At 41.8% G+C, this 27,634-nt stretch overlaps 2 protein-coding genes across 2 annotated transcripts in view; one reads left to right on the forward strand and one right to left on the reverse strand.

Moving 5' to 3' along the window:
- The window catches only part of tpd52 (tumor protein D52), a 369,330-nt gene that overhangs the window by 321,460 nt on the left and 20,236 nt on the right, over window positions 1–27,634 (forward strand). The window lies entirely within an intron of this gene.
- The window catches only part of jarid2b (jumonji, AT rich interactive domain 2b), a 102,161-nt gene continuing 74,567 nt past the window's right edge, over window positions 41–27,634 (reverse strand). Inside the window, exons 5-18 of the mRNA XM_033975861.2 lie at window positions 16,517–16,711; window positions 12,605–12,840; window positions 6,719–8,156; window positions 5,979–6,514; window positions 4,930–5,022; window positions 4,709–4,827; window positions 4,562–4,632; window positions 4,369–4,483; window positions 4,194–4,299; window positions 3,926–4,108; window positions 3,032–3,162; window positions 2,750–2,936; window positions 2,475–2,582; window positions 41–2,237 (exon numbers count right to left, since the gene is read on the reverse strand). Coding sequence (XP_033831752.1) covers window positions 2,013–2,237; window positions 2,475–2,582; window positions 2,750–2,936; window positions 3,032–3,162; window positions 3,926–4,108; window positions 4,194–4,299; window positions 4,369–4,483; window positions 4,562–4,632; window positions 4,709–4,827; window positions 4,930–5,022; window positions 5,979–6,514; window positions 6,719–8,156; window positions 12,605–12,840; window positions 16,517–16,711 — 3,743 coding nt within the window. The 3' untranslated portion in view covers window positions 41–2,012. The remainder of the gene's footprint in view (window positions 2,238–2,474; window positions 2,583–2,749; window positions 2,937–3,031; window positions 3,163–3,925; window positions 4,109–4,193; window positions 4,300–4,368; window positions 4,484–4,561; window positions 4,633–4,708; window positions 4,828–4,929; window positions 5,023–5,978; window positions 6,515–6,718; window positions 8,157–12,604; window positions 12,841–16,516; window positions 16,712–27,634) is intronic.

The raw sequence follows: 27,634 nt of genomic DNA on the forward strand, positions 1-27,634 counted from the left end.
CAACTGAAACATAAAATATTGAATGAGTCAGAAAAAGAAGAGAGTGACAGTGAATTGTCAGTCAGTTTTTATTAAACCTTAAGTACAAACTCCAAAAGTAAAAAACTGTCAAATATAACCAACATGAGTCTTTCCAAGTGGAGGGAAAGGCCGAGAGCCGGCACTAATAAATAAAGTCACCAGAGACCCCACTGTGAGTAGTTGATATTGTAGAAAATGGAAGAAACAACAGAAATGTGATCAGAACAAAAGGATCCATCAGAATAAAATATATTGTAAGGCCATAAAAACTTGACAACCACTTTTTTATGTTGAAAACACCCGACTTGGTTTATCATTAAATAGTCCTAAAACAGTTCAGTCTTCTGCGAGGGACAACAACCAACAAACGGGATTATAGGATTTCCTTGACAGTCACCACTGGCAAGCTCAGTGCAACATGAGTAGCTACTACATTTGTGTGGAATTTTCAGTAATGAAAATGTAAAATCCTTTTTTTTTCTCAACTCTTCATCTCTTTTTCCCTTTTCTTTAAAAAAGTAAAGCTAAACAAACAAAACTAGAATGGGGGCAGTCATTGGCTACTCAATATCTTCTTTCTTAGTGATATAAGCAGCACTTAAATTTTTATACATGTTTACCAGAGCAACCCTGTAAGCTTGAACTCACACGGATGAAGAAAGGGAAATGTAAGGCTTTTTCTTCATCAAGCACTCTCTTCAAAACTCTCCTTCTGTTCTGTCTTACCCCAGGAAAAGGCTCAAGTATTTAAAGACATTTACAGGATTATGTACATGATGTTTTGTTTGTGTTGGACTTTTCCTTGTTCTAAAATCACTCATAATAAATCTGGAGAAGGGAAACAATGTTCAAACAAAACAAAAAAGCGCAAAAACAAGAAAAAATGCATTTGATATTTCACATTTTACACTCTTGTCTAGTGGCTCTACTTGAGATAACACATCAGATCAAAGGTAAAAAACACAAAATAATATAATATAATAATAATTCATGTTTACTGGTACAGATGAAACAAGAGGACTGGAAGAATGGAATGTTAACACGATTGCACATCTAGAATCAGAAACGACTGAAAGCCTTTCTGCCCTGTGGGATGGGAGCACGCCAGCATTATCCACTACGATTAGCCGCTCGCAGGCGCCTGCTCCCGGATTTTAACTTGTGTTGTTATACAGTAATTATAACCAACAGCACCATTAAGTATGGATCTCCTCGCTACACATCAGGCACAATTTCATTCACTAGCGAAGGAGGGTCCCTCCACACGAACAGGAAGTAAGGTGAACTCCACCTCTGCCCCCTTCACATCCTCCACTCAACAGAAAAAATACACAGACAATATTTTGCAAAACAAAACTAGCAAAAGCTAAAAATACAAAATAGAAAAAAAAAACAATAGCCAAACAATAAAACCAACAGTCTGTCTTTCAAGTTTTTACCTTGCGTCACCAAGCCTCCACTTTAAACATGGGAGATGCATTAAGGACAAAAGCAATATGGACTCTTCTTCCTCAAACAAGGACACAAAGAGACATTGGGTAACTGCGAAAAGTCACTTTCAGAAACAAATGGGATTAAAGGCCTCCTTTTCTGTAGTCCCATTTTCACAGTAATGTGATGAGAACGAGACGCCAGGACGGGGGGCTGTGATGCAAAAACAAGGGCTCCAATGGATCCCTTTTCAGTGGGATTGACGTCCACCTGAGGTCTTCCTGTGAACTTATTAATGCTTGTGATGCTAATAAAACTAATTTAAGGGTTTGGGGAAATCTAAAAACATCAAGAATAAAACTTCTTTCACACTAGTGCAAAAAGACATCTTGCTTAAATTTTTTCTACAAACAAAGCTGTCAGACTAGAAGGACAAGGGTGTCTCTTGGAAGGGAGGGACAGTGACTTTGAAAGCCTTAAAACAACAGGTTTAAATATGTGATGATTGATAGTGATCCTGTATATGCCACAAACAAAGGGTGGAGGTGGTGGAGGGGTTCTCAGGACACAGCTGCTGCTTTGGGCAGGTGGCTGGACGACAGGCGGGACAAGGACACCTCCACAGTGGCACGTTTCCGAGGGCCTCGCTTGGCCGGTGACGCTTTGGCAGGACTCAGGCCGTTACAGGGGTCACCCACTCCCACTCCGCTCACCATCAGATTAGCACCTCCGCTTTTCAACATAGCCCGGCCACAAACCTGGTTCACCAGACTGTTGATTTGCTCCTACGTGGAAAAGACAAAAAAAGTCAATTCATTGCAGTAGCTAATTAACATTACAAACACATAATGGTGAACAATGTGCTGGGTGTCTGTAGCCAATGTGCTAAGATTTGCCAAAGACTGTTTAAGAAATCCTGAAAAGCCAAATGTGAATATTATAAGCACTTGTCACCCTCTTGTGGACAAAGAAAGAACTGCACTTTGAGTTGCACTAGTGAGAAGCCGGAAGTGTCTGCTTACCTCATCATATCGATACATCATCTTGAGGCCTCTGCACGACTTGTGCTTCTCTACATAACGCAGAGCACACTCCAGGCAAAAGACCACATTCTCTGTCTCCTGAACGACCTGGACACAACAGCACATGCTCTCAGACACAGATCCAACATAAATCAATCCTCTTGCCATTTCAGCGTTACTATGAGAAAAGTAAGGGTGTATTGACATACTAGGCACACTGCAAGATGAACTTCAAACTGTTGTTTAAATAGTAAAAGAACCTCATATGAACTCACCATAGACAGGTAGCAGAGATGCTGGCAGATCTGGCAACGTCTTTCTGAGGACTCCAGTGCTAGCCACTTGCCGCGGGGTTTCTTGCGGGCCTCGCTGGGCCCCAGGCTGCTGTCATGGGTGCCATAGCGGGCTGACGACAGTAGACCTGCCTTGTAAAGTTCCTGCCGTTGGCGCATCTCTATATTCCTGTACGACATGAATAATACTCTTCATATAGAGCTGATCTGAGATCCCATCCTCAACCTGATGTATGAATAAGCGTATGAACAATGGCACTGTACCTGAGGTCTTTGAGAAGGGCGGAGATGGTGGAGAGGAGAAGGCCATTGTCCCTCTTGGATTCTGCTGTGGCGATCTGATACAGTAGCTTCTCCATGGAGAAGGGTTTGGCTATACGACGACACTTCAGGTCCTGTGCATATAAAAATCCTTTTTTTAAAACATGTGCGTCCTACTTTAAATCACCAGTCCAGTCCCATCTAGTCTTCACTACAACAAAAGGTTCAGTTAAGTCAACTGGGCAAAGTTCAGTTCAGTCACCTACAGAATATTTTTTTATTTAAGAATATGCTCTGACTAAACATAGATTTGTTTGGGACTGGATGTAAGGATGCACCTCTTTTCTTCTGACAAAGGTGGTCTCTTTGAACCCGCTCTCAAACCATCCCTTCTCCTTTGCAAAAGTCACAACTTATAACTATTTTGGGGGTAGTGAGGCTGTGAACTTTGCAATGCTCTATTATTGTTTGACTTCTATACATTTTAACATTTTGTTTAATTGACTAAACAGCCCCCTTATTTTCTGGCTTTTAAGAGCCTACAGAGCAATATGACAGCCACATTACCCTGGGGTACAGTTAATGCACTGGTTATGAATATGTGGACGTTGCAAGCATATACAAAAGTACTTCAGTAATGCACATAACGACAGCAGGGGACAATTCCCTCTCCTCTGTTGAAGCCATAATGAGGTCTGGAGGCTTTTACATGATCGCCAAACATCTAAACTCTTCCTCCAGAGAAATCCCTGCAATTACTCCCTGAGCTTCAGCTCAGTTGATTAAGTGATAATGCTGCAGTCCTTTCATCGCCAGGCTCTCCCATTCTAGTTTGGACAGCAGCAGCCACAGGAGGTTAGTGTTGAAGCACTAACAGTGAGTAATGAGAGGCCTGACCTTTGCAGCCTGGTAGCCCAGGTTCATCCAGTGTGGCGTGGCAAAGTAGACAGTCTCCGACACGCTGTATCCGCAGCACACTTTAGAGACAAAGGCACCAGGGAAGCAGACCACAAACTGACCACTCCTCTGGACCGTACGGTAAACCTTGATGCCTTCATGGCAGAGCACCTCTGGAGAGATCTGTCATCAAACAAATGTGTTAATTATATATATTTATATATACATATATAAAATACCACAACCACAACTGCACTGAGACACTGACCATAATATTCTTCTCCAGCATTTCTAATCCTGGAGTGCCATTGGCCTTAAGCAGTGTATGGACCACTTTGTCCAGCTTTGCCTTTTCCTCAGCAGGGATAGAATACCTGAAAGAAAGACATGTGAGAGCAGCATTCTCAATGATCCTCTAAAAACAAGTAGGTCTTATGACTTACCAAATGCAATCAGCACCAGTGTGTAAGTAATCAATATATGGAAGGCGGTTTTGGTCTCGAGACCAGCATGAGGTAGAAAAAACCATGCCAATGTTAAGCCAGGGAATGGTCACCCCTATGAACCAAGAACAACATTCATTTAAAGAATTCATACAGAAGCAGCAACTTACATCATGTGGAATAAGATTTTTACCAGGCACAGCACCAAGATGTCTCAGAATGGATCCCGAATTATTAGGGAGGACAGTGAGGTTCCATCCATGTCTGAGAGGATAAAAACTTGATTATTTTAACACATCTTTGGGACAGGCAGATTTTACAAAATGTACAAAATGCTTACTTGGAAAAGGGCTCTGACTTTCCAGTGGGAAAACCACTCCCATGTGTACTAGTGTCCACCTTCCCACAATGCACTGCCACATGACTGTCCCTTTGTTCAACTATCCGCCAGTACTCTTGCTGCAAGAGACAATAGCCAGGTGAAATGAGTGGGCAGGAGTGTAAAATGTAAGCATATTACTATGTAAACATTAAGAGTTATCAAAAGCTTGGGGCACAAACCTCAACGTCAGCAGCTCCTGGCTCTTTGTTAAAGCACATGGTCATAGTGTTCCGGGCTATCCTGAAGAAGTTAGTCAACGACACAGATTTCCCCTGCAACAAAAAGACATTTTCTTTAAATTGCTCGAAGCTATGAACAAGGTGCATCACAAATATACTGCAACACTGATCAAATTTACGACCAACAGAATGTCCACAAATCTGCTAGATCAGGCTCCTCACTGAGTTACATTTGACCCTCTTCTGTTCCTAAAGTCACTTTGAAGGAGACCATAAATCTCAGCTCTCTGGGCCCATAGATAAACGACCCGACTGCTACATAACCTTGTCTTTGCTGAATCAATGTCACAAACTTTATAAATCATTTTATCCTTTAGGGTGAGCAGATCACTTTATAAAAGTGACCACTTTGAAAATGATAATTTCTCCTTCAAGGCAGTATAATAAAGATGGGCAGTGACAACACAATTCTTTTTAAAAGCCAGCAGTGGTACTTTTGTCTGACCCTTTCCTTTTGTATTTAGAACCAATTATACACTTGACAAGTGCTGTTCCCTCAATAGTTAAGTGAAATAAAACCTGCTGATCTGCTGTATTTGGAAAAGGCTGGTCAGGTCTATTCACAGGCTGTACAATACCACACAGAGCAGCAGATACTAACAACGCTTGTGAGCTTAGGGAAGAGGAGTCCAGGGATTTAGTTTCCAAAAAGGGAAAATAAATGGGATCCAGGTTTAGTTCTGCGGGGGTGTGAGGAACAACGGGACTATCAAACTTTCGATTTGGATGTTTGGTTTGCCTAAGGAGGGGAGAGAGGGGCTTACAAAACAAAAAGGACCTGTTGAATGGAACAAGCCAATTCAGGGCCAGAATTTTGCCTGACCTACATTTGAGAGAGCCAGAAAACACAGCTGCTGGCAGGCTGATGGGTTATACAGCTGAGCGACGCGCATAGAGAAAGGCTTAACAAAACAAATGACACTACACTACACAGAGACATGGACTAACGGGCTTTTGCTCTGTATGCAGTTTTATGTAGCCTTGCTGACCTTGTTGATACATTTGTGCTGGTCACCGAGGACCCCCTCGTGCTCATCCTGCTCGTGATGCTGCTGCCTGTCGTCTTTGCCTTGTTTTTCCTGAGCGAAGAGCCGGCGCCGGCCCACTTTGACCTGAGCCTCCAGCTCCTTCAGAGGGTGGTACACTCCATTGGTACGAGGGTGAGCGGCCCCACCCACCAGACCGCCTACCAGCCCATTCTTGGGCTCGTAGCGGGGCAGAGCCAGAGCGCTGGGAGCAGAGGAGTCCGAGAAGCCCTCCAGAGGACCTTTGCGAGACTCCAGGCTCTTCTTCTCCAGCGCCACATCAGCCTGAAGTTGCAGCCGCTCCTCTGCACTCAGGGAGTCGTAGGACAGCAGGTACTGCAGGTAGGCCTCCTGCAGCTTGGCCAGGCGGTCCTGCGCAGACTTAGGGATACGCAACAGGTCGGCTAACTTGGTCCATTTCTTAAGGTCCATCACTTGCTGCATGCCGCCCATGTCATTGATAAGCTGGAAAAATCGAGCCAAGTCCACTTCACATCCACCTGCAGAATAAAACAGAGCATTGACTGTGGAGGATCTAATGTTTCTGTGTGAAGCAAATCTAATTCATTTTTATGTTTAATATATTTTACTTTAAATTTACTTTTATTTGTCTAGACAAAAGCTAAGCAATATTTATATTAATATGTGAGAATCTGACATTATGATAGGGAGACATGCTGGTATTCTTACTGAACATTATTCACCTATGACGGGTGGCTCCTCCATGGTGATGCCCTGAGATTTGAGGTGTTTGCGGATGCAGGCCAGGCGCTGGACATTGGGCCCCCAGCGGCGTCCCAACATGTGGACCCTCTGGACCTGTGTGACAAAACGCATCTCCTCGCTCAGTTTACACTCTGGCCTCCAGTCAGGAGGGGGCACTATGCGGCACATCCCTGTTCCCTCGGCCTGTTCCCGCACAGCGTCCAGGTACACCAGGGGGTCCTGGAACTCCCGCGGGGCCGGTCTGAAAATGGGAGCCTGTCCCAGTTCTGCCCAGCCGTCCACTCTGCTTCTCTGCCTGTCCCACTCCTTCTCCTGCTCGCGCTCTTTCTGCCGTGTCAGCTCCTTCTCGCGGTCCCACTCCTTGTCCCGGTCTGGCCGCGGTCCGCCCGCCTTGAGTGGGCCGTTGGAGAGCAGCTGGGAGGCAGAGGCGGGGGCAGTGGAGGGGCGCTGGGGGTCTGAGGTAGTGCTGAGGTTTGGGGGCTGATTGTGACTGGAGGGCGAGGACGAGCTTGAGCTCCGGTTGTGAGAGCGGCTCAGCTGCTGCTGGGCTTGGCGGATGAGCATAAGTTTACCAGCGGAGGCCCGCTTGGGCCGCTGGTTGAGCACCTCTGCATTGGCTGCCGGTGTAGTGGGAGGGGTCTGTTTTGGGGGCGGGCTCTGTTTGGGAGGTGTACTCTGTTTAAGAGGTGGAGTTTTTGTAGGTGGAGGTTTGGAAGATTCCGGGGGGTCAGGGGAGCTTTGTGAAGGAGCTGCTTCTTTTATATGTCCGTTAGTGAGTGGTGTGGTGGGGGCCACAGTGGGAGTGACAGCCTTGTCCTGATGGAGCACCTTTTTACTGCTGCTGCGCGTCTCCAGAGGCGTGGCCTGAAGCTTGACCTTTTTGGCGTCTATGATAGGAGACTTGGGTCCGGTCTCAAGAGCGTGTAGGACCACTTCCAGACGCCGCTTGGAGTTCCGCAGCCCCTCTCGTCCGGCACATTCCACCTGGCTCTGCTGGGACAGTTTTTGGCTGTCCTCCTTGGACAGCATGTTGTGCCGCTGGCCGTTGAGTCGACCGTTGAGGCGGGTGCTGGCGTTGTGCAGCCCGTTTGATAATAGCACCTGTTTTCGTGTTTTTGCATTGCTGAGAGGGGCTGGTGCGGCGGCTTTTCCTGAGTGGGCCAGCGGGGGGCTGGCTGCTGGCTGGCTGTGCTGATTGTGATTGTTCGCTGACGATGCGGGGGAGGCGCTGCTGAGTTTGGTTTTCTTGCCCAGTTCTCTCTGTTTGGCTTTGGTGTAGGTGACGTGGCCCTTGGACACGGTGGCTGTGTACTTCTTCACAGTTTTGGACGGCAGTCGGAAGTCACGGCTCTTTTTGGCACCACAACCAACAGTTTGTGCTGATCCGCTCCGTGTCAGCCCATTCAGTTTAGTGACCTGTGAAAGAGAGAAAGAAATATCTTAACAGGTTCAAAGAAATGGTGTGGACAGCAATAAAATAATTATTAAATAAAGGTTCAGACCTATAAAAAAGAATCATCCAAGTGAACTTAGACGTAATGTCTTTGCAAACAGTCCATGTGTAATAAACAGATAAAGGAAAATCTAAATTAAATGTTATTAGCCTTTACTTAACCAGGAGAACCTCATTAAGATTAAACATCTCTTTTCCTTGAGTGTCCCTGAACAACTACATTCAAAGATAAACAGCGGGTTGGAAAACATGAAGCCTGTGCGTCCATGAAGCAGCCTGTCGGGCCTTCCCGTGGTCAGTGCTGGCAGATGGCTGGACAGTGTGAGGGAGGTGGGGTCAGTGGAATTAAATCTCATCCAGGCACATAAAAACAGGCCTTTATTTGCTTTGGGGTTGGTTAGAGGCTATAATTACATTTGTGTTCTATAAATAAAAGGGCCATGAGTGGGCTCTGCGTGCAGACAGAGGCAGAGGCTCTGGCTGTCTGCAGCTGTGAGAGCCTCAGCGGGACTCCTCTCCAGCACTTCTAACTCATATCTTCTTTTAGCTCATACAAGTATCTGCAGAGTGATGTCTTTGTGATAATCATTTATTCTGTAAAAGTATTAGTACTTAGTAATTAGCAAACAAAAAGTCATTGGGTTAGTGGTTAGGGCATATGGGGAAGCAACCAACATTTGGCCATCCAATTATTACATAGCCAATCAATCATATTTGTGAAGTATTTTAAAACCACGACCGCTAAGCCAATGTGCTTTCTGTCATAACATCATGGTTGAATGGAATATTACATTGGATATGCAGAATGCTGTTTCTCTAAACCCCGAGGAGCATGAAGTATAATGTGGCAAGGAGGAGCTGCAGACAGACAGACTGGATGGAGTTATCAATCACATCTGGGGCGCCACAGTAGTGAGGTGACCGCAGGCCATTGACAAGTTGGACCTTTGAAGGCCTCTCATGTCACACATAGAGCTCAAGTGTGTGTGTGCGTGCGCATGTGTGTGTGCCTAATGTATTGTATTGTGTTCAGCTCAGGTGGTGGGGCGCTCACACAAAGAACAGTCCATTAAAAGATAAGGGGGGACTGAAACCTAACCCTGCCACCGTCAATCATTGCCACCTTCTTAATTCAACACACTTCTGTTCACAATGAAAAAACACAGGGGGCCAATAGAGAGAAAATACTTGATGAATAGAATGTACTGAACTGTACAGTCGTATAAAGGAGCACTATGTAAGCTTTCTGAGGGAGGTTGCACTACCTGCTTGCTTCCATGGAAATGTAATTGTTTTACCTGGAATGCTCAACAGAAAGGAATTAAACTCATCTCCATCAAGACAAACAGAGGACACCACCAGGCCAACTTACAGGTCAAACCTGTGGAGAGGTGACCCCGATATGTTAAAAGCAATAGCATATCCATGGAGAGAATCAGGGAGGTGTAAAAGTAGATGCAAGTAGATGTAAAAATAAATCCATAATAAATTCAAATCCTATAAAAATACACAGAAATTTGGGTTATGAATTTTCAGAATTTTAGGGATCCTGTTATTCATTTAAATAAAATGCACTCAAAACTACACAAAACCTTTGCATATTCCTGTATGTTGCATAACTCACAAACTCCTATATTTCATTCAGTACTGAGATTTCAATGTGAGTGTTTCTGTAGTGGAAACTGAAGGAGCAAGTAACTGCTATATTTGGCCGGACAGTTTGCTGACATGGCGCGATATTTGAGCTCATGCAATCCCCACTTCTTCCACAAGAGGGCTCTGTTCACTGGAGAGGGGCACTCAGTCAGTGTCCCCCTCTGACTGGGAATTATTTGTTATGGTGGAATATAGGACAGGAAGAGAGATAAGTGAACGGGAGGCAGAGAAAAAGTGGTTGTGCAAGGACAGGCTGGAAACGGAACAAGAAACATGTATTTGACAGTCAGTTATGAGTTTGAACTGACAGCATAAAAACAATAGTGAGGAAAAAGGAGGACAATGAGAAGAAGGAAAAACTAGAGCACACAGGCAGACAGCGGAGACGGTTCTGGAGTGGATTTCGGTCACACGTGAGCAGGGAGGAGGGGGTGAGGAAGAGGTGGGAGGGTCCTAATGACATCATGTGTTGCTATAGCCCAGCTGAGGTCTGGCAGGAAGACTTTAACAGCAACATCTGCAGCACAGAGAAGACCAGCAAGAGGACAAAAGACAAGGTTTAACTATTCAAACTACACAGGGGAAATGGGGACTAGATCTGGTAAACTGGATGTTTTAGCTGAAGAAGTGAAGATACTTTTGGGACTGTTCAAGCCACAACAAATGCTACCAATACTGAAAGGACAAAGCAAATTGATTTTATAAAAGTACCAAAACAAGGTCAACAGAAGCACAGGAAGCACGGACCACACAGTCTTGTAAAGTTGTATAAACTGTTACGAGGGTAGTACTAATTTGTTTTGGTCTGATCAACTGTTTTCTGTATTTTGATTGGCTATAGCTGTGAACATGTAAAAGTTCCTATGACAGTCAGCACTTGTGTAATAGCAGTACCTATAGAGGAGCCATAGGAGGGTCATTTTCAATGCGGCACACCTCAGCGTTGAGGCATAAATCTGGCTTAAGCCTTCATTCCTCTCCTCCATCTTATTATGGAGAGCGCAGCCTTGGGCAGGTTGACTCTTATAAAGCAAAGAAAGGTCAGCGCAGCCTTGCATAATTTTAAATTCACTATTGAACTTGCAAAAAGAAGCATGAGAATGTGGAAAATTTGATTTGGCCCTTTTGTTTTAAGGTATTGTTTAAATAAAAAATAAAAGCTATTGCCAAATCATAAGCCCAAACGCAGTCTGATATAACCAAGCTGTGCAAATGGACAGATTTATATTGTTTTGAGAAAAGTCATCTTAGGATGCAGTGTACTTTGTTGATACAAGCCAATATTAAATTAAGTCAATGAGAATCACAGCAAATTAAATTATGATAATGCCTGTACCCTTTCGGTATTCCTCACACAACCTTTTGTTGGTTTTACAACTACATAATCACTTAACCTTTCTAAGGCTTAGCGGTATTTTCACAGTTGGTCGTGTGTGTGTTCCTAACGCACATATTGTTCATGCTAATTGGACAGAGAGAGTGAGGATGGGAAAAGAGCTCTAATCCTTCCAAATGACTGGAGCCATGTTGTCAAGGGCAGGATCCGTCTGTCTGACACAAGAAGAAGAGAGGGAGAGAGTGAAGCATGAAGGGAAATGGAGTGAAAACGAAAGAGCTGCGGATGTACAGGTGTAATGACGCTGGGCTGGGGAAGAATAAAAAGAGTCGTGCCGCGTGCCAACTGTGAATGGAAAAGGAGAAAAAGCCTCAAGTTTCTCTTGGCAGCGGTGGCTCTCATTGAGATTCATTGCTAGATTTAGTGGACAATCCAAGCCACTTTGAAACGCTAGAGCACGCGCCTGACTCTGCATCGCGGGCGCCACATTACGACAACAAACAACTGCAAAAGAGGAGAAGGCATTCACACACAGCTTTGAAAACAATGCTTTTGATTAGCCAATACGAGTCTCTTTCCACTGAAGTTATACCAGTAGCCATCTCCTTCTCACACTTTAAAAGGGGTTCCTTGAAACCTGCTAAATGCCACGGAGCGGGGAGGAGAGAGACAGGCTTTCACGGCTCAACTATATATAGCTGCAGCCAAAACACAATCATTACTCTCCCAGCACAATGCACAGAGGAGAGAAGAAAGCAACAGGACCCGAGCGTAACGAGGAGCCACTAAGAGCAGAGCGGAGGATGTGGCAAATGGGAAGAAGTCACAAAGACATTATGGAGAATGAGCAGCACTGTCAAAGCCTTCACTGCAGCCTAGTAATGAACCATGTCTCACAGCACCAATGCCAAGCTGAAATCTGCCAAGGACAAATTACTACAAAGAACCGGGTGCTATGAGGAAGATTTCTAAACCACTACTGCTCAGAAAAACTTGTGTAAAATAAAATGTAGGTTTCATCTTTCCAATTTTAGACAGAACTATTTGAGTTGTTGTGGTAGTTCTGAGAAGCTTTTGATCGGAGGGCACACTAATTCCATAACATCTAATTTCATAATACTCTCTTATTAAAGGTAAAGGTAAAAAATAAATAAATACATAAATGTAGGGTCTGTTATATTGAACCTAAATGTTAAAATCTCCAAATGTGTAAAACAGAATTAGCAAAAGTACATGCAATAGTAGTAGTGGCCCTAGTCATAGTGAAAGCAGAAGTTGTATTAGTTACTGAAGTAGTAGTATTTAATTTTGTACACTTTCACCAATGAGAAATGTAGTTAAAGTTAAATGATGACATAAAAAGTCACAAAAAAAAGCTCAACCATCTCAACTTCCCTTTCTAGTGTCACTCCCCCGTACCTGCTTGCGTAGCTCCTCTGCAGCCCGTCGTGGTGGCAGCCCGTTGGAGGCACTGGCCCGGGCTAAGGCCTGTTCCCGGGCATGCTCCCTGGCTTCAGCCCGTTCACTGCGCTCCCTCAGCAGCGGTGGAGGGGGTGGAGGAGGAGGTGGCAGTTGTGGAGCAGATGAATCCCGACCATGGGAACCAGCTTTGGGCCTCGGACTCTCCCGGGTCCCCTTTGCATGGCTGTGGAACACTGCACAGAAAAAGCACAAGATTGGGTTTAAATTTGGATAATGCATACAGAAAAATAGTATTTTCAGTTACATTTACTTTAGTGGAAACGATATACTTCTTTGAGTAGTTTCCAGACATGGTGCTTTTAATCCTATTGTACTCTTAAGTTAAAAAAAAGATTACTCGTGCCACTATTAGTAAGTCTCCAAGTGACAAAAAGATTATTGATGACAATATTAAATGCTGTTATTGAACATTGTGTTTCTTTTTTCCAATTTCTGTCATGTATTTTTTGAAAAGACTGGATTTTGTGCATTTTTTGATGCATTCCTTTGACATGAACTTCAAATAAAAGATCAGATGTTACACCCAGATGGATATACTTATAGTAGTTCCTGCAAATACTTTTTAGTTGAGTAATATTATATTGAAGTAGCTAGAACAATTTTTGGCTCCTCTACACACCTCTGCACATCTCCCTTGTAGTATATAATGCCCCATATAGCCATGGGAGCAAACCACAAGACCCAAGTGGAACAGCCCACACAAACATTGGAGTGACAGGTTCTGGCCCAGGTATAGCCCCTAATCAGTGAAATATGCATGATTTAAGGTGTGCATGAAGCTCTCTTTGTTCAGCGCATGTCAATAAAGCGGTGTAAAAGTGTCACGAGCTCCACAGCCCGCTGGGATGAAGCTAAGTGAGTCAAACAGCAGCAAAGCAATTACCACATATACTTTCAATGGCTTTTTCAGTTTGGGTTTATGGCTATGCGTTTCAACAGGGGGCGGGTTGTAAGAGGACAAGAAATGTATAGAGCACTTTAAATGTACACACCACCCAGCGTATGTAGTTCCCTTCAAAATCCAATCACTGACACATTTATTTGCATTTATAAACTATGTGGGAACAAGATTTTTCAAGATCAGTTGAGTGATTTGAAAAACAATAATACACAAATATTCGTTTTAATTTTAGACCGAGAACTTTTGTGAAACTGCTATAAAAATATCACTTGGCATTTTTGTAGTTTTGAGAAGCTTCTGATGGAGGGCGCAGTAAAGGCGTACCAATCATATTTCACATTTCTGCTAATCCCTGTACTAATTTTATCTGATTTTACACAACAAATCTAGTACAATTTGCAGTTTACCTTCTTACTTAACTTCTTAACAGGTATCTTATTTCTTAAGACGTGCGTTTTTCTGCATGAGTACTCTTTCTGTTCTGCTCAACCATAGCATCATGTGGTCTCTGTCAGTAAAGAGAAACTAGTGACATTGAGAAGTGAGCAAAGCGAAAACCCAATAAAAGCTGTTAAATTTAACTATGTCAACATGGCAGCCGGCCCGACCAGAGGAGCGGTGGAGCGCTGATGAATGGCACACAGCAAACCTCCTCACCTCCCTGACTCAAATCTTTCCCTCTCTGCCATTTCCCCTCATCCCTAAGAGCCTGTGTAACCTTGGTTGCACTGGAATCGTCCCAAACTGCATATTTAAGTTTGACACTGATCTTATCCCCACAGAAAGGTGCGTGTTTGCCTGATGCTCAAGGCGGTCTGAGGCAATGTCCGACTGCTAGCACAGTGTAAACAGCACGTATTCATGTCAGCATCTCTATTGTCCTTTACACGTCTGTCTACTTGTTCTGCTTATCTCTTTGCTCAGCCTATCAGAGCTGGGGCGCCAAGCTGCTATGAAAACACTGCTGGTAAACTTGATAAACTGGGAGTCAAGAGGCTGTTTAATAGTTGAAATATTAATGTGGACATGCTTTTTAAGGTAACATGTGTGTACTGAAATGTGTAAGTGCTGGATCAAATTGTCAACTTAATAATTTAGCTCTTTGGCTTCTAAAAAGAATACGTATAAATAAACCAACTATCCACTACCTTTACAAAATAATCAAATTAAACCAAGTGAATTCAGCAAAATAAAAACTGGCCTCCATAAAGTAAAGAAAACCCAACCTATAGACGTTCTGTGTGTTTATTTCTCTCCTCTATCTGCCGTTTCCTTCCTCCTCCATATTTGACTCCAGAGGACGACAAAGCTCTCACCTTTTGAACTTTTCTAGCGGCAATTTTGTGCAGGCTGCAGGGAGGAGGAACCACAGAATGCAGGTTTGAAGAGGGAAAATCACTGTAGCAACAAGTCTCCAAAGAGCAATACAGGGCAGACCTTAAGGTTACTATCTGGGTGCATACTGTACATCTTAAAGGTGTACTACTCAACTTTCCTGGAAAAGGGTCCGCCAAATGCTGGTTTACATTGAGGTGATACTGCTTTGTCGGGAATTTTCCACAGTATGACATTAAAACTTTATCTATTGCATGTGTTCATTGCAAAAAATTACCCTGAAAACAAGATTCACCTCTGTGTCATGCAAGTAGAGATTAAAAAGATGACACATAAGCATTTTTTCAATAATAAAAACACAAATTAAAATCTGCTGTGACTATGAAGAGGCAGGTCTGTTGTTGTTTAGATAAATAATGCAATTTACAATGAACAAAACGATGATAGATTATGATCTAGATATGTCACAATTTATAAATATATGCTTTTTGGGGGATTTATTATTAACTGCCAGTCTTCTTAGCTAACACAGTGTGCAACATTCCCATGCAATAACATCTCCATGGTAACCAGCAGGTGACGGACCCTCCACTAGAAAACTCACATAGTGCAACTGTAAGTAACTTCCTCTGGTGCGTATGGCCTCACTACTGTCACGGTCAGCCGCCTCCATGTAATCTCCTAAACAGCGGATGTGCACATTTGCCCCAGGGGTGAACATATGCTGCCATTGTGTCGTGGTGTGTGTAAGGAGAAGGCCCGGCCAGCTGTTGTGGGGCATCTACACCTTTGCTGGGGCTTAGCGAGCAAAGTGTTAATTGGGGTGGAAGGAGTGGATGTGCAGCTCGAATGTCCCATGTGACTCCAGCGTCTGAGCTCAAACAGTGTCATCCCCAGAACGTATAAGACGGGAAGACGAGACACGGCATTTTAAGGGTCACTGCTTGAGTTTGAGTTTCATATATCGTGTTATATTGCTTTTCCATTGCAGTTGTCATTATGCCTTATTCTGCAGTGTTTTTAAGTGTTTTTATTTCATTGATTATATAGTGGAACAGTCTAAACTATAATTTGCTGTGTGCATCAGGCACTTTTCCAGATTTCACTCATTATTCAGATAAGGAAAGAAAAACACTAAATCTGACACAGAGTTATTTTATATGTCGGACACAGCCAGAAAGACTCCTTAAAATGCTTATAAATTATGCTAAGTAATATATCTTTTATATTGAGAGAGGAAAATGCTCTACCATAACTAGAGATGTTATAACAGGGGGGTTATAAAGGGTTGTACTCCACATGTGGTTGAGCAAAATTTGTTTTCCTCAGTAAAGATATATTGTTAAAGTACCTCTTAGGGTCAAAATGACATCGCTCTGTCTGCATCCAAATATTGAGCATTTTATTTTCCAAGAACCTGGAAGTGGGCTTTTGGTATGCTAGTTGTTGTTAGCATTACCATGACAGCAAAACTCTGCTCCACTCATCATGGTGAATAATTAAGATGCTTGGAATGCATGAGGAATAATTGTGGACCACTGCAAACTGTTTTCAGGGCCGTAAAAATCATGTACACAGCGTTTACTAACCGATTTGCTGACCACAGTTCTTACCATGTCCATTGAGGGGCTGTCTCCCTGGTAGTCGGCCCTTGCGTGGCGTGGAGTGACAGGAAGAGGAGGCGGAGGCGTTGTCAGACTGCAGCCCGCTCCTCTGCTCCTCCTCTTCCTCCTGCTCCTCTTCCTCCAGGTCATCCTCCTCCTGAGAGCTGCCGAAGTAGGCCATGTTACTGGGCAGAGCCGATGAGCCTGAGCACACACATGAATAATGGAGAGAGAAAACGTGAGATGTAAGCCCTGCAAACATTCAACAATGACTTATTTAGTTGTACAATTCCATAGAGAGTTGCTGTATATGGCAACATGTGTACAATATTTATGTTTTTATAGTAATGCCTAACAAGTACTGAACGTGAACAGCAAATCTGTACTGAAGTAAAAGTGCAAAAAAGTTATAAACAGAAGAAATGACTTACACTCGCTGGTGGAACATAACCAAGTAGTAAAGTAATGTACTTAAATACAAATTTTAGGTATCTACTTTACTTAAGTAAATTATAAATGGATTTTTAACTTTTTTTTTGAGAGAAGGTATCTACTTTCTACTCCGCTACATTTTTGAACCAGACTGAGAAGTATTTTTTATTACTGCTGAAAAGGCTGAGGGGGCTTAGTTTTAGTTTTAACAAGTTAATTGTTTGAGCAAATAAAAATATACAAATAAAAACAGCTACATTTGTTTCTATTGAACAAAATACAGACCAAATCTTTATGAAAATCAAAACATGTGCAAAGTACATTTTTAAATGGACACTTTAATACTTTTACTTAAGTAGCGTAGTATATTTTTGCTCCAGTATGTGTACTTTTTCTTAATAGAATTGAGTACTTCTTCCACCACTGCTAATACTACTATACTGTTGCACCGCCCCTGCCACAATTACTACTAATAAAACTAATCTAGAACAAGTTCTACAAGAAACGGCAATTGCTACAAATTTTCTGTAACCTCGATTCAAATCTGAGGCCTTTGAAGTATGCAATTAATCTTGTCACAAACAAACAAACACACACACATACAAACACACAAACAAAAAAAACGAAACAAGTGAATGAATGGGACCACATTGTTATTGTTAAACATAATAATGCCAGTAAACCATTTTGCAAAGGGAGTGTCTTGAGCTAGCTTAACCTCAACTGACTTTTAAACCCTATTCTGCTGTTCAGGGTTTAAAGTGAGACTCCAGGAGGAAAAATCATTCTTGATTTGGTGAGAAAAAGAAAGGTGCGATTAAACCCGGGGAGTTTGTAACAGCCCTCCTCTGCTCAGAGCTTTTTGTTGACAGTTTTATTGAGATTTATACACTGTACAAGAGCTCAAATGTCTTCGCACTCTGAAGGAGTTCTTTTAGCATCCAAAATACTCTCTCTCCTTCTCTCTAGTGGCTAATCCCAAATCTGTCTTCTTCACTTTTCCAAACAGGATTACTGTCAATTTCAGACGCACAAAATTTGACATCCCTCTCCCTTTTCCTCTTCTGTCACACTCAATCGCTCACTTTGTCATCTTGGAAAAATCTGGTTCAATATGTGCCGTAAGAAGCTAAATGTTGTTTGGCAGCAGATAGCCTGTAATGTTAGCTTGGTTAGCAGGATGGAGACGCACACTCACACTCATAAAAGGGTCATAAAGCACAAAGCCGTGTTATTAAATCTGATAATGTTACACTCGTAAATCAGCGTGCAAACAGCTGGCCCTCTCACACAGACAAAAACACAGCAGTGACTGGCACCATACAGTTTGTACTGGCGAGGGACGACCAACGAGAAACACTGCTACATTACTGTTGGTTCATACAGAGGCTAAAGAAAATATATACCAGGAGTGAGACTGATACACCCATTAAAACTTCTACCATTTAAATAAATAAATAATATAATAAAAACCTATACTTGAAGAAATGGCACCAACCACACGTTTCAATGCTGTAGCCTTTTCTGGGCGCAATGATGCAATGATGGCTCAATTTAAATCCTTCATGGATAAAAAGGCAAAGATAGAACAGTAAGAGGAAGAATGAGGTCCATTATTCACTTATCCTCATTGTTCTAACACACTAACTATCTTCCATCTCTGATCTACAAACTGAAACACTTTCATTGACCCAATGAAGATAAGTTTTTCTGACTTGTTAAATTGTTAGCTTTCATCTCCTCCAAAGTGATAGTGTGTGATATAATGTAATGTTAGATAGTATTTTGGCTTGGATCACACTTTTCTTTCAGCAGCTCTGCCACTTCCTAATTACCTCCTCAGAGAGACGAAACGAGCAGATCAGCAGATTCTGTCGGCAGAGAGTACCTGCACTTGTGCTGTGATTTTGAAAAGAGGTCTTAAGGGCTCAGAGCTTTAGATAATAGTATTTTAAACATGAATGAAGAAGGACGCTAATGTAACAGTGCAGTCCACTTTGGAGTTTTTCTAAAATTAGAACCAACACTGTAGTAAAAGAAAAATTCAAATCTGTCAACTGGACAAAAAAAGTTGTAGGAGTGAAGACGTTTTGCTGCTCATCCGAGCCACTTCTTCAGCAGCAAAACGTCTTCACTCCTACAACTTTTTTTGGTCCAGATTTGATTTTTTCTTTTGCTATGGATCATACCTGACGACTGAGGGACTATATAGAACTAACACTGTTCTTTAAACCCACTTTTATGCACCGTTATCTCTTATGCACCGTTATCTCTTATCTCTCCATTTTATAAATATCTAGTGTTATTTCACACCATGTTGTCAAATTTGGCATTTCCTGTGATAGCCATATCTTAGTTATACACTTTTTACAAGCAACCAACAAGGCACAGAAAATATACGTGTGTTTTTTTTACACATCCAAGCAAGTTTTTATGCCAAAAGGTAAATGTACATTTAAATATGTCCTGTAATGGTCTATGGAGGTCATATCTGTATTGTTTGATGGTATGTTAATATACTGGTATTTAAGGATTCAGCCATCACTTCATTGAGTATTTGGTGAGTATTTCCACTGGTGGATTATAATTGTAGGAAAGTGTTTTATTCATTTTAATGGTATATCCGGACAGTTTGACATATGGTTCACACAGATGCATCAGTTCAGGTAGGGAGTTTGTAGGTTGTCCTAAATATATTTAAATGTCGTCAGCATAACAGGCAGGTTCATGCTCCTTCCCTTTGTTTGATGGTTAGTTTTCTCAAATCTGATGACATTATAGTTCCAGATCCCAGTGAAATATCCAAAAGGTAAATGCACAAATGTTGAACTTGATAAATTCTCGCTGTATTACAACAGAAACCTGCATTTGAAACTATTAATTTTACCTGCCCCCATCTCTATTAAATATCATTGGTTACTGGTCTCATTTCCCCTCTCATAGCAGCTTTTAGTGTGTCCCAGAGTATTGGACCTGAGACTTCTTCATTATCATTTATGTCCAGAAACTCCTTGATTTCTTTCTTGATTTCTTTCTTAAAATTGATATCTTTGAGCATATATGAATTTCCAAGACTCTGAGGCACAAAATTAAATTGGCCAAGAGATGCAAGGGTGCTATTGTTCCCATCTCACAAGTTAGAATTCTGTTCTCGTCTGTTCCAAAAGTTATAAAGTCATCAATCATCAAAGTTATCAATTCTCCTATGAAGTGAATGTGGAGCTGAATACTGAGAGTAATCATGCCTCGTGAGGAAAAGATCTCTCCAAATATCAATCAAACCAACTTCCTCAAAAAGAGTGGGGACCTTCTTATACAAAGTGTTTGATTTGGGGACCTTTCTGTAGAACCATCTCATTCTGGTCGCAGATGTTTCTGTTACTATAGCATTAAGATATTTTTTAAAGAAATTCATGTCGCTCTAAGGCATAAACATTCATGAATGTGACCAAAGTACCATCTATACTACTCTGTAACCACTTCAAATGACTCACCACACCTCATCTCCGGCCATGAAGAGGAAAACATCTTTGTAAATCCCATCCACTTTAATTTCTCATGTTCATTATTATTTCAGTGGGATTCTTGTGAACAAGCTGCCCGTGCCTGTTCCTTCTTAATTTTGGTTTGAATAGAATAATTGGGTTTGTCAGCACATTTACATTAACTGAGGCACATTTTATACAGCTGTTACCCATTACTTAATCTACAAGTGCAGTATGAAATGTCAAAATATAAAAGTGGCCAACTCCCTTAGAAACAAATATGAATAAAATAAAACTGATTCCAGGGTATGGGTCTCTCCTGTCTGACCCTGTAAAAGGTTATGCATAACAACTAGCAACAGGAGAAACTCTAATCTCTAAGGGATGAGGGCCCCTTGGACAGTTCAGTGTGTCCATTCCTTCGACAAGAAAAGTCTTTCCACATGTATTTCAACATTTAATAAGGGAAAAAAGAAAAGTAGCATATTCAAGTTTACCAAATGGTTTGTTACGAATCTCATGTAACCTCACTGGTCCTCCGAGGTGGAGGAGGAGGTTTGGTGTCCTGCTGCGGCCCTCCTTCAATGTAATCTCTATGACCAGGAAACTCTTGGCTCACATGTCTGCTGTCACCTCCTCCGCTGTCTGATAAAGCAAGTCTTGATAAAACACTCTCAGTTTAGCAAAGAAAGGAGTTTGAAATCAGATGTTTTGTCCCTTCAGTACTCGTTTGGCATCAGCGTTACTGCACGATACTTGGAGGATCACTCTGGTCAAAGTATATTGTTCTTCCCTCTAGAAGCACCGTCTTTTTGGTCCATGGTTTGTGTAAAACTCTTTGGTTGTAAAGCGGGCAAATCTTATTATTGAGCGAGGCTTATCTTCCCCATTCCTCTTTGGACTGGGGGCTCCTTCCCAGTGGGCTTTTTCAATGTCAAGGTTAGTGGACTGGAGGATGTTCAGACTGCTCTGAGGTACTTTCTCCACAAAGCTTACCATCGATGAACCTTCCACATCTTCAGGGACATTATACAATCTTAAATTCTCTTGTTGATACCAGCTCTCTTGACCAGTCAGTTTGCTTTCTTGCTCACTCATAACGTCTAACATCTTGCCCAACACATGCTCCGTGTTTTGAACCTGGTTTTCAACATGGTCGATTCGAGTCTCCATTTCTGTTATTTTTCAGTTTACACTGGTCAGGGTGAATAATTACCGTGACAGGAAAAATGCATTGAATAAACCATTGCACCATTTGTCTTTACCAACACCCTTGTCAAAGACCAAACAAACACCAGGTAGACTCCCCGGCCCCCTCGGCTCCTAATGACCTGATTCATTAGTGTAAAGGCTGTAATTTAGTGCCCCCAACAAGGGTCAGGAGGCCAATGACAAACAGGCCGCAGGGGCATCTGAGCAGACGGCCAAATGAGAGGTGCATGGGTCAAGCACAAACAGACTAGAGAAACCTGGGACTCTTGGCTTCACGAATAACTAAGAATCTAGTGACATAAGTCAATTCAGGATATAAATACAGACTTCATAAAGGTCATTCAGAGTAGAATTAATGCTTGTTGAGAGGCATTTCGGGGCTCTAGCCAACAAAAATAAACTGTTGGATCAGTCTGTATTCACAAAAAATGCATATTACATTTCCCAGATAACAAACCAATGACTTATGGCACTAGCATTTTAATATTTTTCAGTTTAATAAGAACTTCATTTTTTCTAGCCTTTATTTAACCAGGAAAGTCCCATTGAGATTCAGAGAGGTCTTTCTTAAGGGAGTCCTAGCCAAGAGGCATAAACACCACAACCCATAGACAAAATATTTCATGTGCTATAAAGACAGTTAGTTATAAAACAGACAAAACAAAATGTACACAATTAGAAACAATGGCAGCTCAATGATTGCATTTCCAGGCCTTTTAGAATGGTGTCAGAATGAGGCATAGGTACATGATTTTGGAGTTTAATACGTTTCTGTAACAAATTCCTATCTATAGGCACACAATACTTCTAGTCTGTTAACTAATGTGCGAGCTACAAAATCTATTCCCAATTTATTTTGATTAGAGGGACCAGTTCAATGGGCAATACAAATTTGTTTCCCTGCTCATTGTTGACCAGGGGCATCCCAACCATAAGTCCATCTCTCACACTGGATCATTGTACAGCAATGGAGGAAAAACAGCACAAGATCTCCAACAGGGCTCACGTCCAATCCCCCAATTACACTAGTGCTTTATCCACCTCATTCCAACCACAGACAAATCATGATTAGGCCTGAAAGAGTCTATTAGGATTGTCATTTTTAACCGGGCTCGCGGACGGGAGGGGGCATAATTACTAACCCACAATTCTCTGACTACCCTTCCTTTGTCTTCTTAACAGGAACTGAAACAATGAGGACGATTTAAATAGTCAATCAGGAGAGTTGAATCGCCGTGGGGACTTGTGGACGTGCCGACTTGGAGCGGTAAGTGGGTGTTCTGTTTACAGGGAAGGTCAACAGTGACAAATGGAAGTTGTTTTTGGCACTGAGGAATAAAGTTATCTACTACGAACAAGCTCTGCCAAAACTCCTCATCATCCACTTGAGAGGGAAAGACAAGGAGAGGAAAAGCATTGGAAATTTGTATCGATGTAGCTAGAAGAATGAACCTGACAAAAACGAGCTGTGGCGTCAGACAATGCTGGATAATTCTGCATCCTTCTCTATCTGCACAATATAGTCTGCTCCAAGAGAGGCACAAATCGTTTAGGCTTTAATCACAGCCCAACAGTACATTACAACTACAGACATTGTGTTGTCCTTGAGGAACAGTGGTCAAAGCAGCTGTGCACTTACTGTACATTGCAATTAAGCCTCGCTCCCAGGAGTCAAAACATGGCCTGCGTCAAGCCTATAGACGAGACTATCTAAGTTTGAAACGAGAGTAGTGCTAACTTCTGTGTGATGTGAATGTGAATGCTCCTGGAAGAATTTTTGAATGTAAACTATGAACTGAATCCTGGTTGAAAACAGACTTCATTCACAAATAGAATCAGGATACAAAAACTCAGAAAAATTGCAGAGACAGTCATATAGCTCGAAACCATCCAAGTCAAATTTCAACAATCTTTATCAGTAAAAGCTTTCCTGTTTTTGAAGGCACAAAAATAGGAGATAATATGGAGCCAGAAGTTTTATTCATAACTGAAATCGTTTGTCATTGGAGACTAAATTGTATAGAAATCCAAGCCGTTTTGTCCCTAATGCAGTTGAGACGCTAAATTGCTCATTCTTGCATGATTTATGGTAAATTTCTACCTATTAAACTTAGACAAAAGACCAAAATCCAAAATCTGGCAATAAAAATTCCTCTTAAATTGATGTATATTGCTCATCCCAGGCAGCTTGTTCTGTTGAGCAAGTGCAAGTCTCGCATGTGTAATCATTGTGATGAATACACAGGCTGGTTCAGTGGGTCAACACTGGGGTTATGTAAGCCCACAGCACTGCACCCTGTGAACCTGCAGCGTGCTGGAGCTGCTAGCGTCACAGGTCGAAGGCCAAAGCCACAGTGGCACACACTGGCACCAGGAGCAGCTCTCGGGGAAATTACATAAAGTAGTCATTTCGAAGAGCGTGTGTACAGAGGGTTATTCATTTACTCCTAATCGCTCCATATCTTTATACAATGTGGCCTACTGCCTTCTGCTACAGTCTGCAGAGCAATAGCTTCATGAGCATGATTCTTAGCACAGATATTTACAACAGATTAATTTGTTTTACAGCCACAAGATAGCAAATAGAAAATACATCACAACTGTACTATTCATGAGCCAAATTGCCTGTTTATGCAGAGCTGTGATTTAACCATTTCCAGCAATATCCAAAACTTAAAATTCCTTTATCAAGGATAATTGACACTCAAAATGTAACATTTTGTGCTAGTGCCAAGTCTTGATAAGGAGACTGAAGACCGAAGACTAGAGACCAACTGTTAAAAAACTTTACATTACTGGTCTGTGTAATCCCTCATTCGCCCAGTTCTGATCCATACTGGTAGATACATTAGCAAAAACAATTTCAAGAGTAAACCAGAGCCATGTAATAATCTGATAAACAGCTGGATCACAACAGTTGATCACAATAGTTTCAAAAATCCTCATTGGTTTAACATGGGCTACTGAAAATTGGTGAGCTGTGATGACACGATATTGAGCTCTGTACAGGAGTTGGCATAAAAAAATATAGCAAATGTTCCCACTAAGAGGAAGGTTGTGAACAAATTGCTAAAGTATGCTGACAGATAATCCATTTCCACCCTCAGCCTGGCTCAGTGCTGCCCCCTCTCTGCCCCCTCCTGCTCTACACTCCACAGGTTTCCAGAGGCAGACAGTCTGGCTTCTGCCCAAATGGCTTTCTCCATGGATATAAACAAGCCCACTGCAGCGCTGGCCCTCACATAAACAGCATTCAGAGGACACCAGAGTCTGTGCCAGTGTGTGTCTGGAGATGTGTACTCAGATACACACACAGACGTAGATGCACACGCAAACACAGACAGACACACACAGACAAGAGTGTGGGTGGTAAGAAAGCATGGCCCTTAGCTTTCAATTGATACTTTGCAGGAACATCATGCTGGGGGTGTTCTACTTGTATGTGTAAGGCAGAATTTTCAGAAGTTACCATGCTGACACAATGCACACATTAGCAAACAGTCAAAAAAGTTTGAAGATAGTCTGAAAACTCTGGAAAAAGTGCCAATTTGATTTAAACAATGCATTTTCAGGAGCCTGTGATCAATACAAGTCCTGTTGAGGTGTTTGATTGTTCTTTATGGTCAGATTGTGTTAAAATAAACATCAGATTAAAGTCTAACTTGAGTAACAAAGCATCAGACAGAGCAGGGCCTACAGTTAGCATCATAACCCCAGGGAATGTTGATGACATCAGCTGCAAAGTGTCAATACAGACAACTCAAATTTTGTTTATAAATTCTCCATCCTCTGGCTTGCTACCACGTTACATCAGAATTATCTGGCAACTCAACCCCCCACAGAGACTGGCGAATTAAAAATAACTTTTCCTTGGATAGAACTGCAGCAAAACCCTAGTGAGGCAATTTATTATTAAGAAATGTGGCAATTACAAGCGTGGAATGAAAAGCAATAAGCAGCATGATGGGAATTTTGTCACGATTTTACAGCTGAGTGAGATTAAAGCCATTTGTTTCACCATTGTAAAGTGTTTTGAAATATTCTGAGTGAAGCTAGAACTGAAAGACAGATTCTTTATGTGTAATTTTATCAGATAAGCAGGGATGCAACGATATTCAATATAATATCAACTATCGGAATATGGTTGTCATGATTCGTTACACGTGTTATCTTCATGTGTGTTGTGTTGTTTTGTTTTTTTTTGGTCTAGAAGAGAAATAGTTCATGTGCGCTCCTCCCCAGACGCAGCAATTAAAAAGCTCCAGGGAGACTTAGAGCTGAAATATTCTAACAGAGGGGGAGTATATTTTTCATTTTTATTTTACATTGACAGCACCAGGAATGACTAAAATATGAACTTTTAAATACTCTAAAAACTGTAACTAATCATCCATCTAATAGTTTTACTCTGAAAACACTCCGTAGAGACATTTCGAAGTAATATAACATAGTTTGAGTGTTCAGAAAGAAAATGGAAGCGTGTTGTGTGTCTGTAACACCAGGGGAGTGTGGGGCGGAGCTACTGTCACTACTGCTGCTGGAGACGAGGAAGAGCAGTGCGGACACCGGCATGTAAACGTAGTGAGATTCAGGGGGACAAGAACAGAAATAATCTAAATAATTCATTAAATCATCATCAAAAAAGGAAAAGTCTGATAGTGTAATTCCCCTGGCAGGCTATATAGGAGAATATTATAAAAACTGTTCGCCTTAAAAAGCACAGTTCGGATTTTATTGAATTAAAAATCTGAGCTGTAAATCATTGAACTAAAAGAAGTAAAACACTTCACATATAGAATACTTTACAGTCGCACTACTGTAATTTATTAAAATGTAATGTTTTATGTAAATATCATGAATCAAGTCTTTATATTTTGCCCATTAGCAGAAAAAACATGAATCAAATTAATGTCATGACTCATGTATCGAGATGCACATTGAATCATGGGAAAACGAAATTGTTGCATCCCTACAGATAAGCTCTGCAAACAGCGAAGTGGGTGGGAGGGTGTAGGTTTATTTACACTTGCTGAACTTTTGACTTGGACCAATAAAACCATTGAAACTGAAACATGAAAATTGTTTTTAAATGTATAAATTAAACTTCTAAACTTGAGTGTCTCTTTCAAATCCGTGAGAGAAAAATCCAACTGTACAGACTTAAATTAAAGAGAAGAAGTCGGCAGCTTGAACCAAATACTTTCTTGTTACAGGGCAGAGGAGCCAACTACTTAACCGCAGCCCCACATGAATAAAAAGCAATAACTTCATATTTTCGCACACACTTTTGATTAATAGAACCATGCAGGCTCATATCCCTAGATTCCTTATCAGCTTTCTCAGTTGATTAATTTCTTTAATATCTTTTACTTGCTACAAAAATCCAGTGGAAGTAGTTTGCTGTGGCCAGTGTGTTTAATGTATGTGGTAAGCCCAGATCAGAAACATGCTACAGACCACAGTGTTAAAGCGGATATGGCTTCTGACAATATCAAAGACTCCAGTCCTTTTGAAAAGCTTATCCAGGGCTGACACTGATGTCCTCAAATATCCTGGATCTGTAGACACACGGTGGGAGGGTCCGGGTGGAAGATAAGCTGCCAGCAACAGAGTGGGGGTGGATGTGGGGACGTTTTGAACAGGCAACCTCCAGGGCTGCTCTGACCTTCTCCTCTGCCTCTGTCCAGCTAAGGGTCTCCACATATGGGTCACGCGAGAGGCCATGGGGGGAAACGGAGCAACAGCAGCCAGGCCCAGGAAAATGTCATCCTCACAGCATGGTTAGGAGATACGTTTACACACAAACAGCGCTAAACCACGGCTATAAATAAAGTGAAGCTTGTAATAGCAGAGTGGACAAGCCAAGTGGAAAGTGTTTCTGCCAGACAACAAATGTTTATAGAATTTATAGCGAGCAGGTTCAACAAGTGTCGTGAACTAAAATGACACGTATTCCATCACCAACAGAGGTGGGTCATATATTGAATTAAAATGTAAA

The sequence above is a fragment of the Periophthalmus magnuspinnatus genome, chromosome 11 (genome assembly GCF_009829125.3).
Source record: "Periophthalmus magnuspinnatus isolate fPerMag1 chromosome 11, fPerMag1.2.pri, whole genome shotgun sequence".
Taxonomy (NCBI): domain Eukaryota; kingdom Metazoa; phylum Chordata; class Actinopteri; order Gobiiformes; family Gobiidae; genus Periophthalmus; species Periophthalmus magnuspinnatus.